Source organism: Stegodyphus dumicola, chromosome 6 (genome assembly GCF_044657685.1).
Source record: "Stegodyphus dumicola isolate Sdum_Otavi_A_Nest chromosome 6, ASM4465768v1".
NCBI classification, from domain to species: Eukaryota; Metazoa; Arthropoda; class Arachnida; order Araneae; family Eresidae; genus Stegodyphus; species Stegodyphus dumicola.
The window spans coordinates 141,352,548-141,368,993 of NC_140773.1; the positions used below are offsets into that span (position 1 = coordinate 141,352,548).

The 16,446-nt window shown below is 32.0% G+C and overlaps 1 protein-coding gene across 1 annotated transcript in view; it reads right to left on the reverse strand.

Annotated features, from left to right (window-relative positions):
* Window positions 1-15,995, reverse strand: part of LOC118192212 (cytochrome P450 4c3-like) — a 60,086-nt gene extending 44,091 nt beyond the window's left edge. Inside the window, exons 1-3 of the mRNA XM_085819693.1 lie at window positions 15,900-15,995; window positions 11,078-11,249; window positions 5,966-6,078 (exon numbers count right to left, since the gene is read on the reverse strand). Of these exons, the coding sequence (XP_085675819.1) occupies window positions 5,966-6,078; window positions 11,078-11,249; window positions 15,900-15,995 (381 nt within the window). The remainder of the gene's footprint in view (window positions 1-5,965; window positions 6,079-11,077; window positions 11,250-15,899) is intronic.
* Window positions 15,996-16,446: the final 451 nt, after the last annotated feature.

Here is a 16,446-nt window from a genome sequence, read left to right on the forward strand (position 1 = left end):
CAAGGATTTCAAAGCGAGCAATGGCAACGTTGTGCAGAAAAAACATTTTTATCTCCAGCGCGTGAGTCTCTGTATCGGAAATTCTAAAGATATGCTCGTTTTAAAACTATTTTGCGATATTGCTGTTGCACTGGATCTTATGGTTTAAGTGCGAGAAACATGATATTTAATAAAGAAAGGTAATACACAAAATGTTAAAAAACGACCCTTTGGACGTAATTTAAAATTTGAAACATTTCAGATTTTTTTTTTTTTTTATCTGTTTAATTTATTTATTAACTATCAGATTCTTGGCTCTTACGCCACATAAAACTCGATTCAATAGGAAAATCACAAAATATTTACAAACAACATAGCATTAGAATTTCCAATAGACAGTCTCGCGTGCTGCAGATAAAAGTGTTTTGTTTTCCTACAGTGTTGCCACTGCTCGCTTTGAATCGCTGGGTTTGTTAATAAAAATTTCTTTAAAGTTTTTCAAACTGTTAAATGTATGATAAAACAACGTCCTATATTAAAATTCGGATTTCAATTTTCCCGTGTTCGGGTGGAGGACTACGTTATTCAAAATTTGATGGCTCTGGGTACTATTGTTTTTTCACATTGCAAAAAACATGCAAAGGGATAGGCTGCTTATAGTAATTCAACGTAAAATGTCGTTTCAGAATAAACGTCCCTTTTCGGCTGAAGGGAAAGACGTCCAAAATGTATTTTTAAAACATTATTTCGGGGTGAACATCTTCTTTAGCCGTAGAATAAATGTTAAAAATTTTGTAATTGTGTGCTTACCTTCTCTATGTGATGTACTCACGTTAATCACAAATGGTCGAAATCATCGACCATTTGTGATTATTTCAGTCTTATTTTATAAAATTTAAGATTTATTTTTTGCTTTGCTTATGGTTTTACTACATTTTCATTTATAATTTAATATTGATTCAATTTTTAGGTACCGTTATTGAGTATTTAATTATTTTTTATGTTTTTAATTAATTTATTATACGTTAATCTGTTAAATGTCTTTGCTAACAAGTATTCGAATTTTTTAAAAAGCTATAATAAACTCATAGTCACACTGTGTCATATTAAATGTATAATTAACCTAGGGGCTAATTGTTCCAATTCTTTGAAAAATGTTTATCTTTTTTTGTATGTTTATGATTTCTTTTTACAGCATAACTAGTTTTCCTTCCTATACCCCAAAACAAATATTCGGCAATTTTGTTGATTTTACCACAAAAATATTTCACCAAAATTATTCGTCTGTTGCAATTTATCCTAGAGTTGAACAAATTGCAGCAGTCCTGGGGAAAATAGTAACAATAAAATATATTTTAAAATTATTTGGTTATCATTATTATTTGATATAGTAACACTGAATGATTATCGTAAAACAAAAGAAGAATTTTTCAGCCATATCCACATAAACTTCAATTTTCAGCAGAATTTCAGTTAGCGCAAACAAATGATAGATTGTTGATTGTGATGATTGCTGAAGGTGTGTTCACATTTTGCAAATTAAGTCATTGCACCCTTTCGTCTTCATCAGAAGTTTTACTACGTTTCTGTTTCAGAATCTGTATCTGACTTCAAACTCCTCTTCTTTACCTATTTTATCTCTTCGTTTTCTTTAATCTGTCCATTCCTTTTTTCCTTTCTTAATAAGTAATTTTTCATATTCATTTTAGATTGCTTCGTTTTGGGCTCATAAGAACGTTCCTAATATTAAACTCTTTAAATTCTCAAAACTTGTAAAAGAAATAGCTAAAATTCTTTGTGATTTTTACCTGTTTGGCTAGAAATATACTTCGATAGATATCTTTATAAAAACTAAAATATTTTATTTGTTTATTTAAAACATATTTTGTACTTCATTAAAGAAATGCAGTATGCCTATAAATGACACTGCAAAATGAGTTGACGTTAGAGAACGCACAGCTAGCACAGTGAGAAGAGTGAATGGGGATATGTTGCATTTTTACGATCTCCTAGTTGTATATAATGTGATTGTTTTAATAAATTCAAATATAAAGAATAGTTATGTGCGGTCTACCTACTAGAACAGAAAGAATTTAACAGATTTTGGAAAAAAGAAAAAAGTGCGCAACTAAAAAATGCATTTTATGACTGCGAAATACAGCAAAAGTCGGTAATCCCTCACGTTTGGGACTATAGCGATGCCGAATTTTCAGACTGCTATTCTACATTGCCGCAGAACTTTTTTTTTTTTTTTTTTTTTTTTTTTTTTCATTTTTTTAAGGCATTGAAATGTTTGACGAATGACTGTAGTAATTCTGCAAACAACTCATCTTTAATGAGTCAAACTTATCAGTGAACTAGCTGACGTACTCTGCATTGTTCGAGCTTTATATAAAGTGAAGCAAATTCATTTAGGGATAGGAGTTAGTTTTCTCGGAATGCCAGAGAGTGATTTTTCTCTTATTTTGGTTCAAGGTTAAGTGTGAAAAGCTAAATCAAGCTTTAATAAAACTGTAGAACAATGTAAAACTAATATGAATACATGTAAACTGACTGAGTAAGAGTTGTTACGTGTTTGATTATAGATTAAGTCTTTATTCCGAAATGAGATTTTGGAAAATCTCTATCCACTTTGGTCAATTTTAATCTATGCAATTCCCGATTAGGAAAGATGACTTCTTAAAACCACCCAAGAAAAAAAGCAAGAAAAAGAAGCTGAAAACATCGTCGGAATCTGATATGCCTCAACGAGAAGCGGCTGAAAATTTTGATGAACAAAACAAAAGGGACTATATAATAAAGATGTTACGCACACGAGGCCAGATAAATTCACAGATGCTTTGAATTCAAAGATAAAGACTGTCTAGACGGAAACAGATACTCAACGTGGAAATGCTCAGAGCGTGACGAAGAAAATCTAAATAAAGGTCCGTGGATTTCCCCGAAAAAATCAGTGAAAAAAGTACCGGATGTAGTCTCAATGGAGATCACGAGTAAGAACAGATTCGAAAAGCTAGAGGAAATATAAAGCGAATTGTAAGGTGAAAGTTCAGAAGAAAAAACCCCTACAATTGTTTTCCAACAGGAGAAAGTAAACTGGCTGAAATTTGAACAAGATTTAAGAAATATTTGCAGAGAAGAAATAAAAGCTAATACGAAGTCGAACGCGATCCTCGTAAACACGAAATCGATTTGAAGAACAGAACGCGATGAAACTAATGCAAGAAAAAGGAATACCCTTCCATACCTATCTACTGAACAACGAAAAACCCCTCCGTGTAATTCTAAAGAATTTACCGGAAAAAATAACTGTGGAAGCAATTTTTGAAGAGTTAGAGCGTAGAAAATTCCCCATTAAGAAAATGAAGCAGTTCTGCAGAAGCCAGAAAAAAAAAAAAAAAAAAAAAAAAAGAAACGAAAAGCTCCCAATTTGGCTATTAGAATTCAAAAAGAACAAGCAAGGATACGCGATTCTCATCTGAACTGCATGTTTAGCATGAGTGTCTCAGTTGGAAAATATAACCCAAGAAAACGTCCAATTCAGTGCTATAGGTGTCAGGAGGGGGGACATTCCCAGCACCTATGTACAAATACACTTAGATGCTGCAAATATGGTGAAGAACACCGCAGTAATACCTTTCCTAAGAAACAAGAAAAAAAAATCTGTCTTTTCTGTAAACAAAACCACGTTTGCAGCTATCGTGGTTGCGAAGAGTACAGAAAGAAGTTTGATAAAAGACCAGCCCCTCAAAAACGAAAATAATTTGTAAAGAGAAGTGAAGATTTTCCCCAACTTATCAAGACTACTGAAGGAAGTTCTAATCTCACGCAGAAAAAAAAAACAATATAGTGATAAACTAAAGAAAAAATTAAATCAGATCCCCATATAAGCAGGAGAAGAGCTAAGCTGGCTATAAGATGGAAAAATACAAGACTTTCTAAGTAACATGATTGAACTTTATCGATAAAATCAGAAACGCCAAAACGGTAGCCGAAAAACTATCCACAGGATTCAGAGGCGCAATGGACGGGATGAAAATAGCTGAAGAAGGTAACTAAATGGATGCTCACTTCCCTGAACTGATGAAACTCATAGATTTATTTCATTTTTCAAAAATTTCGCATCTCACTCTCTCAGGATCATCCGTTTTCAAGCAGCATCGATCGGGGTCAGTTCTTGGGAGGGTGACCTCCCACATGACTGGCTCCGACGAATGATCATGGACTGGTTACAGAAAGGACTTTTGCTACTACGGAGAGGACATTTCATTGCTCTACTCATGGCTAAGCCAAAGAACGTCTATGATTCGTACTATTCTTTGGCTAAGTCACCTTCGACCTTTTCTCGCCTGCGGGCGCGATGATCTTCGCACCACTGATTTTTAAACAACCGCGAACTGCCATTGGCACCATTGGAAAGAAAGTTAAAAACTCTTATGTAGTTGAGACCATAACTGAAGTGACAATTCCTAGATTTCTTAAAAAATGAATTAAATGTAACGCTGTTAAGTGAACCTAGGGCCAAAGTGTCGCTATGGTAAAAAATATAGTGAATTTTAAAGAGTGCATTTATTCTGTTGTGGTTTATGCGCTATCGACGAAATAAATTTAATTCAATATAATAAGTTTAAATGACATGCAAGAAAAATTGAGTACAATTTAATATTCCATACAAGGAAGTCATATGGTGTTTACACCAGATTTTTTAAAATTTATTTTGCTCTATGTATATATACGATTTAAATAAATCCAGATAGCATAACTTCGCTAGAACAGCTAGTAATTAAAAATAATCCAGATGAATCTGCGTTTATTGTTACAAATAGCTTAGTTTGTTAATATATAACAGAAAAAATTTGTTTGAAAAATTAAATGTCCTATGCTTTGCCGAACGAACAACGCATAGATTTATGGAAGACAAACTTATTTTAATTTGTGTGGTAGTGACATATTTCATTTAAATCGCGAAATGTGTTTATTAAAATCGAAAGAGAAATATATTGCTTTGTCTCTGGTGGCATCAAACGTCTTTTATATTCCGGCGTTTCGTGATATAATTTGGAAAGTTAATATATTACGCTTTGCAGAGTGGAAACACAAAGCTTTTGAATCACTGAGGGTTTAATCAAAAGTTCCATGCTTTTCCCACAAAATATTGATATGTAATGAGTTTTGACCCTGTGGGGTAGCTTTTTGAAATCTTATATAAACAATGACCTTCCTCTTGTTTTGATGGTGACTTAAGCGGAATTTCATCAAAATCGGAATAAAGATGGAAATTGATACGAATTGCAACCAGCCAATGGATACTCTCCTTTATATATTATATTTATGCCTAGGTTAAATAAATCTGATGAGCTTTTGGTTTGAAACAATTCTCATTTCTTGAAATTCTTCGTAATAAATTGGAATTTCCGTTAGCTTTTATAGATTTCCTTCTTTTTCCATTTGGAACCAAATCAGCTGTATAGCGGCAAGTTCTTTTGTTGCGAAATTATATAGATTTTCCTGTTAACATATAATACTACTAACATCAGATATGTTTGCACTGAATCATTTATATAGCATACTCTCTAATTTGTTGTTTCTCAGTGTTTCTTAATATTTGCCGAATATTATTATTTTTAGAAGTAGCAGACTCCAGTAAAAAGATTTTGCAGTTTTTCTCTCTATTCTTGTCTCTTCAACTATAATATGTGTATTTTCAAACCATTTTCTAGTGCACTAATTATATCCTTTTATTGTGAATGGTTAAATCACACACTTCGTATTATTCCTTTATTAGCAAAATAACAGCTCAGAAAAATACATAAATAAGAAGCAAATTATATATTAATATAGATGGTAAGTTTCAAATAAATGATTAAATGAAAATGGAACTCAGTGTAATATATCATGTAAGGGAATTTATGACGCATTGTATTTGTTTCTATATACGTAGTAACTTGCACTGAAATTATATAATGCTAATTAATAAAATACTTACCTTGACAATTTCTGATTTGTAAGCAAAGATGAAAGGCTTATATCCAAACCACATGTAAAAGATTCCCTCTTTCTCGTAAATTTTAGCAATAGCGCAGAAATATTCAAGAAGAACTGCAGAAATTAAGAAGTGAATTATAATTACAACAAAATTACAATTATAATAAACAAGACTAAATCTTCCCATTCACTTTTCTATCGGATAATAAGGATTATGTCTTTTGTTTTGATCATTGCATTTTCTTTTTCAAAGCGGAAATCTTATTCACAGAGCATTATAGAACTCGTTTTCTAGAAATCCGGTAAACCCCCAATTCCCCAACGAATCGAATAAGCAAATGCGTGAAACTCTGTCAAGAAGCCGATGCCATTGTTAACACTGGAAATAATAAATGAAGTACACAATAAGAAAAGAGTCAAACTCATGCCTTAAAACTGATTTATATCGTAGTATCTGAAAACTAACGCAAACTATAAGCAGTTTGCAGAATGTAAATGATAACATTAGGTCATAAGAAGAAGCCTCGCAACATCCTATTGTTTGTACCATTAGAATATTTAAATTCGCAATTTTAAATATATAAAAATAGCATCTTAATTATTTTTCAAAATAAATGTATTAAAATTTAGGATTCCATAACAATAGAATAATTAAGTTAAACATTTTGATATTTTCAAATGTTTTCAAGTACTAAAATAATATTTGTTAACAGCGTATATAAATTATATGAATAAATATGCCAGAAGAGGAAAAAAATTAACCAAAAATTTGGGAGCCCTTTTACAACTTCAAGGAGTACCAGTTTTTATTAGTGAAGCCATCCGGAAAAAATCCCGATATCTTCCTCAATTTATCTCGCAGATATAAATGGTATATCAAATATAAAAAACGTAAGGCAACACTTAACACTGTGTAAACGTGAACATTGATCTGCTTGACTGCATCTCCGCCACACATATTTGTTTTTCTATATAAGATGACGGCAGGCTTCACATATTGACGCATAATTAAATTACAACATTATTTGCATGAATTAAAAGGCAATATATTTCTAGTGCAATATAATTTCTTGCAGTACTCTTATGCTATGATCACAAAACAATAAAACTGCATGTGAACATAATTGATGTATTTTTAACATTTAAAAATTTGCAGATTTTTTTACTTGAAAATTCGCTCAGTGTAATAAATTTACCATATTACAAATTAAAAAATAATACACAGTAGTTAATCATGAAATAATTTTGCTGAATTACATTCAAATCGAAAACCATCAATCTCGATTTATCCAAATTTACTTTTTAACCGATCTCATCTCTTCCAACAGAGCTATAAAATTAATTTTCTGGTATAATAAAATTTTCAAAATATCAATTTTAAACTTAAATACTTAGAGTCAAGTTTTATTTCACAGGAGCTAAACATTTTGTGTTTAATTTTTAAAATGATAAAACTTTACTAAATATTATTAAAGGAAGTGGGAAGTAGTATAAATAATTTCTATTTCTGCAATTTTTACAGATTTTTAGGTTGCAAAACGCCAAAACATGAATCTTTTAGTTATTTAAAATATGTTTTATATAACTATGCGGTAATATAATCGTTTGAGAAAAGAAAGGAGGCAGAAGGATTTCTATGGTTTATGGTGGGTTTGTATTACGTGGTGAGAATATAGTGCAGGCGCCCCAGTATTAACTAGCTATTTTCAAAGTTGGAATTAGATTTAGATATAAAACTCCCAAGGCTGAATGTTCTTATGAACCTAGTTGTTCGCTCATATAATCGTTCTCTTATTTTATTTTATAAAAGTGTAAGAAATATTTCATACGTATTTTAGAATTCTGAAAGTTATTACAGATAAGATGAAATTTTTAATTTAAAAATTAAAAAAATTATCTTACTGAAACATGATTCTTCAACAAAAACAATAATATTTAATAAAAAGTATTGGTGTTAGTTTCCTTTTTATAACTAGTTCATGATCCCATTTGCGCAAATATTATCTAATTTTTATTAATAGGCTTATATTAAACTCCATCCAATTCTCCTTGGTTAGTCACGATGCTCCCTCAGACCAAATGTTTATGCAAATATTCCTGCAAGATTATAGGTTAAATGCAAGGAAAAAATAATTTTATCTAAAACAATGGCTTACTGGCAAAAACGGAGTGTCTGTGTGCACCGGGTTTCTGCCGTCTTGTAATGAGAGTCGCCTGCAATAACTATAAAGGTTTGGTTTGGTATAGTTCATAGCAGCAAAGAACACTGGGACTATCTGTCTAAGGGGCGATGATTTCGTAAAAAACTTTCTGAGGATAATAAGCTCGTATGCACACGGGAAACCCCACAAAAATGCTCATGCTGAAGTCGAACCCAGGTCAGAACTATCAGTGTTCAGCGATTTTGCCCTGGTGGGAAATAACTATGAAGAAGCTGCCATGATGTGTTGGCGGCTAAGATGTTTAAAAGAAAGTTAGGTATCCATTCCGACCCATCGTATTTTCAGAATCAAGCAAAATCTGTATTTTAGTATAAAAGTCAATTGTTTGCTATTGCAAAGTTTGTAGGAGAAGCTTACGTTTTAGGTTTTATAAGATTAAGTTTTGTAACATCCACTAGATCAAAGTAAATTTAAAGTACGACACTTGAATTATAGTTTGTGCAAATAACTAAGCAGACCAGAGACGATAGATTAGGCTTGTGAACAGCTGTTAAATGTTAAAATGAATTTAATTTCTATTCGTAAAACTATGTGTTATAAACGATTAAGATAGCTGACTTGTACATATAAAAATGTTTCAAACTTGCATGAAATCGTGTTGAAATTTAAATTAAAAAATCTGACGAATTTGTCGTACAAATATAAATTTACAATAATTCTTGACTGTACTTAATTCAAACTTATTTCTCCAAATTATTTTAAATTAATTAACCGATCCCTCAAGGTAAGTTGAAAATGATATCAAAAACGGAAAATTTTGAAATGAAATAGCCCGGTCAAATTTTGTCGTGTGGAAGTCAAACATATTACAATTTTTATTTTTCATAACGAGTATAAAACGTTTTCATCATAAGTATAGGAGCCGAGAGAGAAAACATTATATGCTGAATTTCGCTTTTTGGTAGAAATGAATGTTTTCTTAAACTTATTATTATTGACAACGAGTATTTTCGTCATTTATGACACATATGCAGGTGGAAGCATATGACGATGATCAACGTTTAAGAAAATAAAGGTCTGTTAAGAGTTTTGAAGGGGATGGGTATATACACACACACATATATAAGAATGAGAGCTGCACAACTAGATGTCCCACATACAAAATTCCAATGGTTTGTGGCAAATCATTTTTGAGTTATGGAAATACGCATGTACGTACAGACATCATGAAAGAGTCCACTTCAAATCCCTTTTACTATAATTTTAGTCAAAGAGTCCTTTATTCTATTCGAACGTACAGAACACTAGAAGATAGAACTTCCTAACCTATGCCCTGTGGGCCCTTAACATGGAGTAAGGTTCATCTTCTAGAGGTGAATCGCGTGGACCCAGTCTTCGCGCTCATGCCTGGGCTTCATGCAACGTATACGGTCAGTCAAGTACGTAGACACTGGGACCATTCCGGTCATCACATGAACGTTTTATTCAAAATCTGGCAGTTTTGGCTACTTTTAAGTCAAATTATTTATTCTGAATATTTCAGAGATTCAGAAAATGTATAGGTATTCGATCCAAATTTTTCATGTTCACTTTGCACACAAAAAAAGGTCAATTTTATATCTCCCGTTTTACCGTGACGATTGATGAAATTTAATTTCCGTTTTTTATGTCTGGAAAGCGCGACTTAGGCTATGTATATTAGATTTATACATAGTAGTATTCTAACATAGAATGTAGGTAAAATTCTGCAGTACTAAATGGTAAGTTTTGTTTACTTTCCGTTTGGAAACTGTGGTGTATTATTATTTATTCATTTGTTCATTTCCTTTTTGCCGTTTCCTTTTTATTTATTGCCAATTAAAAATTATGCTAGTGTTATTTATTTACTTATTTATATATTTTTTTGTAATTTTGATCAAACTAGCTCAGAAAAACTTTTCGCGACAGCATAGCTAGGCCTTTTATACAGTTCACTAGTATTTCCCCAATTCCCTAACAAATCAAATAAGTGAAATGCAAGTGAACCAAATGCCTGAAACACGTTAAAATAAAAAGGATATCGAACTTTACAGTAGTATTTTTTTACTTGGCGACAAAATTAAATAATACGTAAATAATATTAAATAAAGATTCAACAAAAGTGGTTCCATTATTTTATTGTTTTATTTCCCAACATAACTCAAACTTTTAACAACAATGAGCAATAAAGTTAACGATATAAATGAACTCAAGAAATCAATCAAAACCTCACTCTATACCATGTTTCCGAAACATTGTTAAACATTGATCATCTGAATGCTTCCATGCCCACGCACGTATATTTTTTACTCTATTCGCCTAATTAATATTGCTTTATTTCCTTGGTAAAAATCAATCTTCTATTACGTAACAGGAAGTGTTATAATTAATCATCAATGGTATCGATTTAATAATAGGCATCGATTCGATTCTCTAAAACGATGCATAGATAGTACGTTACGAGTTAATATAAATTCTTAACTAAAAATTTTTGAATTGAAGCGGTGAAAGTTACATCTGTCTCAAATCAAGTATTGTAATTAATTTTCGGAAGACATCTTTGTGATTTTGGTTTTTTATTGTTGTTTTCATTGCTGACAATAAGGAAAGCTTACACTAAAGAAAGTAAAATTAATTTTGTTCTCAGAACAAATAACAATTAAGCTGATCTTCTCGTTGAAAAGTTAATTTTCACTATGTCTAAGTACAAAAAAAATCATAATTTTAATTCATTATTTTATTAAATCCTAATTAATTAATTAAGCTTAATTTAATATAAATTAAAAATTATTAAAAAATTATAATGGTACTGGCTATTATGAGAATTAGAACTCTCATGAGAATTAGAACTACGCTATAAATGAATTTCAAAATATGTCTATTGAATTCATAAATTTGGTAATTTTAATTAAAATAAAAACATCATTACTTACGGGACAACGGATGCACTGGTGACGTATTAAATTTCCTGAAACACATTATGTAAGACAATAATGAAACTTTATATGAAGGTAGCTGGATTGGCGATCCAGTAACATAGCTCTTAAACCATTTGTACAGAACTAAAACTCCAAATATAGCACCTACTGCGAACAAGATAGAAGTCTGTATATGGAACATAGTTTAATAATTAATAATTAAAGTTTTTCAAAGCACATTTATATATTTGCATAGAATGCTCTTTGGAAAACAATGTAATGTACACGAGATATATCGATAGAAATTGGTGAAAACCTTGCATAATTGAAATCGCTAGAAATGCAAATATTTCCTTCTTCCTTCTACGTAACGGCAGATAGCAAGTTTATTTTTATAATTTTTCCCTGTTTATTATAAATTAATTGCATTACAATGAACAGCACATAAGCATACACAAATCTGTGTTCTATCTTGTAAATCTCTCTTATCAGAAGTTGTCAGGGAACACGTATGAAATAATAAGGACAATTTCAAACATGCAGCATAGACAGCTACGCAGCACAGTTCGAAGACTGATGATCAGGGACTGCTTAGATAGGCATAAGGATATTTTAAGCCTGCTGACATATGCATAGAGTTATTTTAATGACTCCAGCACTGGCGTTTGAAAATAAAATTAAATTTCACGCTTTATTTCGAGAACTAGGAATAACCTTTTATCAGCTTATTCTTAATATCGAAAAGCCGAATCCATAATAAGTGTGTTTTTAATCAAAAGGTATGTCATATCAGTTTTTGTTTTTGATGCAGATATGCTTAAGTTGCATTAGTACGTTTTTGATAAAGCTTCACAACAAAAATAATATCTAAAGCTAATATTAAAACTGTAAAGGCAAATCGACAGTAACTTTCCTTTTTCTGCAAATCGACAGTAGCTTTCAGCTATAATGTTGTCAACATTATAGATGGCATTAATTAGATTTATTAATTTATTTAACAAAGATTTATTGACAAAGTTTAGAGAATTGTAAACAACTGTGGAAAAAAATACTCCATGAACGGAACATTTGGAATGAGAAAAATCGTATATTACCTCAAATTTATTTTTCTTCTCAAATGTCACATGTGAAAAATTTATGGTTTGAAAGATATGTTTTTGTTCTTTCGGAAGAGAAATATTTTTATTCCTCAGTTCTAATATCACCAAACGAACATAATTTAATTTTGTAAATTAAATTCAAATAATCAACCGACGGACCTGCGCTCTTTACAACGTTCAGCCCTTGTTTTCAATTCCTAAATATCTGTGACGAATAATTTTTTTGATGTGTTTACACTGATGTTAACTCTCGTTGAAGGCATGAGGAAAACCAAACATTTTCATGAGAGAGCTCTATGATCTCTCTCGGATTGTTTTTGAAACCAAACTCCGGCAGACTTAAATACTGATCAGCTAAGTGCACTCTAGCGGTTCAAAAGACATATGTCAATTAATTTTCATTTTCTTACACATATATATTCATATTTATCAACATAATTAGCCGAAAAGGGGTATAGTTTCGAAATGCGATTTTGCTTCGGTTCGCTATAAACGGTGTGTGACTTTCAAACTTCCTGCCACCAAACATTATAGACCTTCATTATTTTCTTTTAAATGAAAAAAATTGAATAATCTGCATGTATGTATGTGCATTATTCGCAATGTGAAAACACGACGGTACCTATAGCCATCAAATTTTGAATAAGGTAGCCCTCCACGCTTTGAACCTCGAAGCCCGAATTTTGAATTGCGAATTTGTTATTTTATATTTTTTTAACTTTAATAAATTTTCGATTAACAAACTCAACGATATTAGAGAGCAGTAACTTCGAAATCAAGCATTTTTGTCTTCATCGTATAATGCTGCCATTCGGAAAAATGTAAGATATTTAACTTTTTGTTTTAATTAACAAAATGGGTTCTATAAATGCAATATGTATCCTCGTCCGTTAAAAAATACTTTTATCTTCAACACGCCACCGTGTTGCAATTCAGTAAAGCCTAAGATAATTATAAATTTAATCTGGAAAGTTTTCACTTTTTAGTGGACTAATATAAATAAACATGTATTAAAATCATTAGACGTCTAATCAGAAGTATTCAATATTTTTATGAAATGACACTATCAATTATATAATTTTTTTAATCTATTACATACATTTTTTTATTATCTATTATATACATTTTTATGGTAATTACTTTAGGTGGCTGGCCGCGCGAGTGGCTAGTATTTAAAATTAATATAGCAAATATATGTACGGCAAACTCTAACACTCTATCGCGAATTCTAAGCATATGATGTTTTTAGATATTTTATGATTTTGCCGTCAAAATTTTGTGTTGGATTGGATGTAGCATACGTGCGAAGAGCGTGATATTTGGCAACTAAAGTTAATGCGCAAAAAAGTTAATAATAAGAAAAGAAAAAAAATATTAGCCATCTTACTAAGAAGTCTGAATATTAATATGATGAATTGAGAAAGAAGTAAAAAATTATAAAACTCTATGTAAACACTTAACACTGAATCGGGGATTATACGCTTTTAAAGATCTGATGGTTTTGTTGTTTGTATGTGGCATAAGTGTGAAGACTACGATGTTTAAAAATAAAGCTAAAAAGACCAAAAAAAGGGATGTTAGCTGGAGTGAGTGTGAGAGCAGATTATTAGTACATGAGCTCAACTAGAGTGTTAAGAAAACAAACCTTTTGGGAAAATTTTAAAATCTGAAACCTTTTAAACTTTTTAATCACTTTATTAATTTGTCAGGTGGAGGATAATAATAATTTTATTCGGGCAGTAGCAACAAATCGTTTTTCAAATCACCAGGATTATTTATTGATTTCAGAAGGCAAATGCTTTGCCAGCTGCAATATATTTCGGTATTACCGAATTTTCTGAATAAATGTGAAACAAAGCTTCGCGAAGTGGAAACACAAATATTTTCCGATGGCAGATGACAGACTGTTTGACCGCGTTATACTCGTATTAAAGATTCCAGTATGAAGCAGAGGCAGTCTACGTGGTAATATTAGATTTCATGTGGAAAAAAAAAATGTCCGATATAATGTATCATATAGATTGCAAGAATAGGAATTTTTTGGCATAAGAGAGCAAAATATTTAAGTAATTAAAACAAAATCGTTTGCACTATCTTTCAAGACACTATATGACTTCCGACATAATTTTTATAAATGTATACATTCACTTTGATATAAATATTCGTGATATTTTGATGTGTTTTTAGTAAACACCATAAATATTTTAACGATAATCAAACTCATCAGAATATTCATTTTGGTTTAGTGATTTTATTGAAAATTCCTTGCTGTCATTTTCGAAAGACCATTCTCATTAAATATCGTTTCCCAAGCAACAAAATACCTTTGTTTTTGTGACTTATCTCAAATGTCTGACAGTAACATCAGAAGAAGCCCCCTAAATGATTAGACCTGTCGTTGTCAAGACATTCAACATCATACAAGTGACAGTGCGAGTTTGCTCACCCCCCAGTTTTGATGGTCTGGAGGGACGGGTCTGAGAGTCTTGCCTCCGTTTTCCCTTAACGCTAACCTCTCTAGAGAACTTAATAGCCTAAAAGTTAGAGTACCCCACGCGGCGCAGATACTATGCATTTACAAACACGCGTCCATACCTTCTCAGGGATGTGAGCACGGGCCCTGCGGTACTGCAGTCAGCATTGCTAACCACCATCTCGGTTGCGCGGCGAGTTGGTGGTTAGGAATGAATTGAATGCTTCTCCCTAACCCTTATTAGGAAGAAGCATTCAAAGTCTGGTGAAATTTTAAACAGTTACTTTTCTTACTTGAGAATCAAGCGATGGGGCTACAGTAGGAGATGCAGTGGAACTTGAGAATATTTATGTCTTTTTAAGTAGAATTGCGGTTACAGTGTATAATTTATTTTAATAATTCTAAAAAGTATAAAATTTTATATAATAATTCATTCCTTTCATCAAATATTATTATCAAAAACTTGAAGCGTACATAGCAATATATAGTCTTACATAACAAAAATGTGGGCATACGTAAAAAATGCTTCGAATGCATTATGTGATTAAAAACAGAGAAAATATAAAGAATTTTTCCTCTTTCAAGTATTTGTATTGTTCGATGAAACGCATAGATAAGATAGAAAAAGGAAATGATATTATCATGAGTGGTAATTGCTCTTATATGACATAATCATAAATCTTCATGTAACTAAAGAACTTATTATTGCAGAGAATAATATATAATTAACAAAAGGTTTTTATGCAATGAACTTTGATTAAAAAGGGATATGATAATTAATGCTTTGAAAGGAAAAAAATAATTTATCATATACTTTAATGGGAAGCTCATCTATAATTTATTCTTTAAAACTATCATTTCCATTAAAATATAGGGTAAATTACACTGCTGGCCATTAAAATTGCAACACCATGAAGTAAAGCAAATAAAAAAAGATATTTATTGCACGTAAACAATATGGCATGAAGATAAAATGATTAAATTTGTAAGCAATTTGGAGGTTTACAGGGGTGCGAAATTAGTAGAAACAGCTGCCACGCCTAGCAGTTAAAACGGCCCTTACCCCATTAGGCATAAAAATCAAACTAAAATTGGATGATAAAAATGGGCAACCCAATCCATGCTGCTTCAAGTCTATGCCACACTTCATCAACCCTATTAGCTGGAGAGGAGTGGCGAGCTAGTCTCTCAGCGATCCATCATCAGATGTTTTCAATGGGTCACAGATCTGGAGACCGTGCAGGCCAGGGCAGCGATCGAATACCCAGGTGGATGGTTGGCTGCGCCTCTTTCTGTAACCTGTGTATCTAGGATCACCACCTTCTGAAGATATTGTCATAGACTTGAAGAGACTTGTCATAGAATAGAACGAGAACATATGTCATAGCATAGACTTGAAGAGACTTGTCATAGCATAGACTTGAAGAGACGTGTCATAGACTTTTCATAGCATAGACTTGAAGCACATTCCATGCTGCTTCAAGTCTATGCCACACTTCATCAACCCTATTAGCTGGAGAGGAGTGGTGGGCTAGTCTCTCAGCGATCCATCACCAGATGTTTTCAATGGGTGACAGATCTGGAGACCGTGCAGGCCAGGGAAGCGATCGAATACCCAGGTGGATGGTTGGCTGCGCCTCTTTCTGTACCCTGTGTATCTAGTATCACCACCTTCTGAAGATATTGTGAATCTCACCACCAACGTCCTTGATATCATGCAACGATATCCCTCAACTCCGATTCTTGTAGGTGGTGACTTTAATGCCCATAACAGCATATGGGGCTACGCGGATACTAGAGCAAAGGTCCAA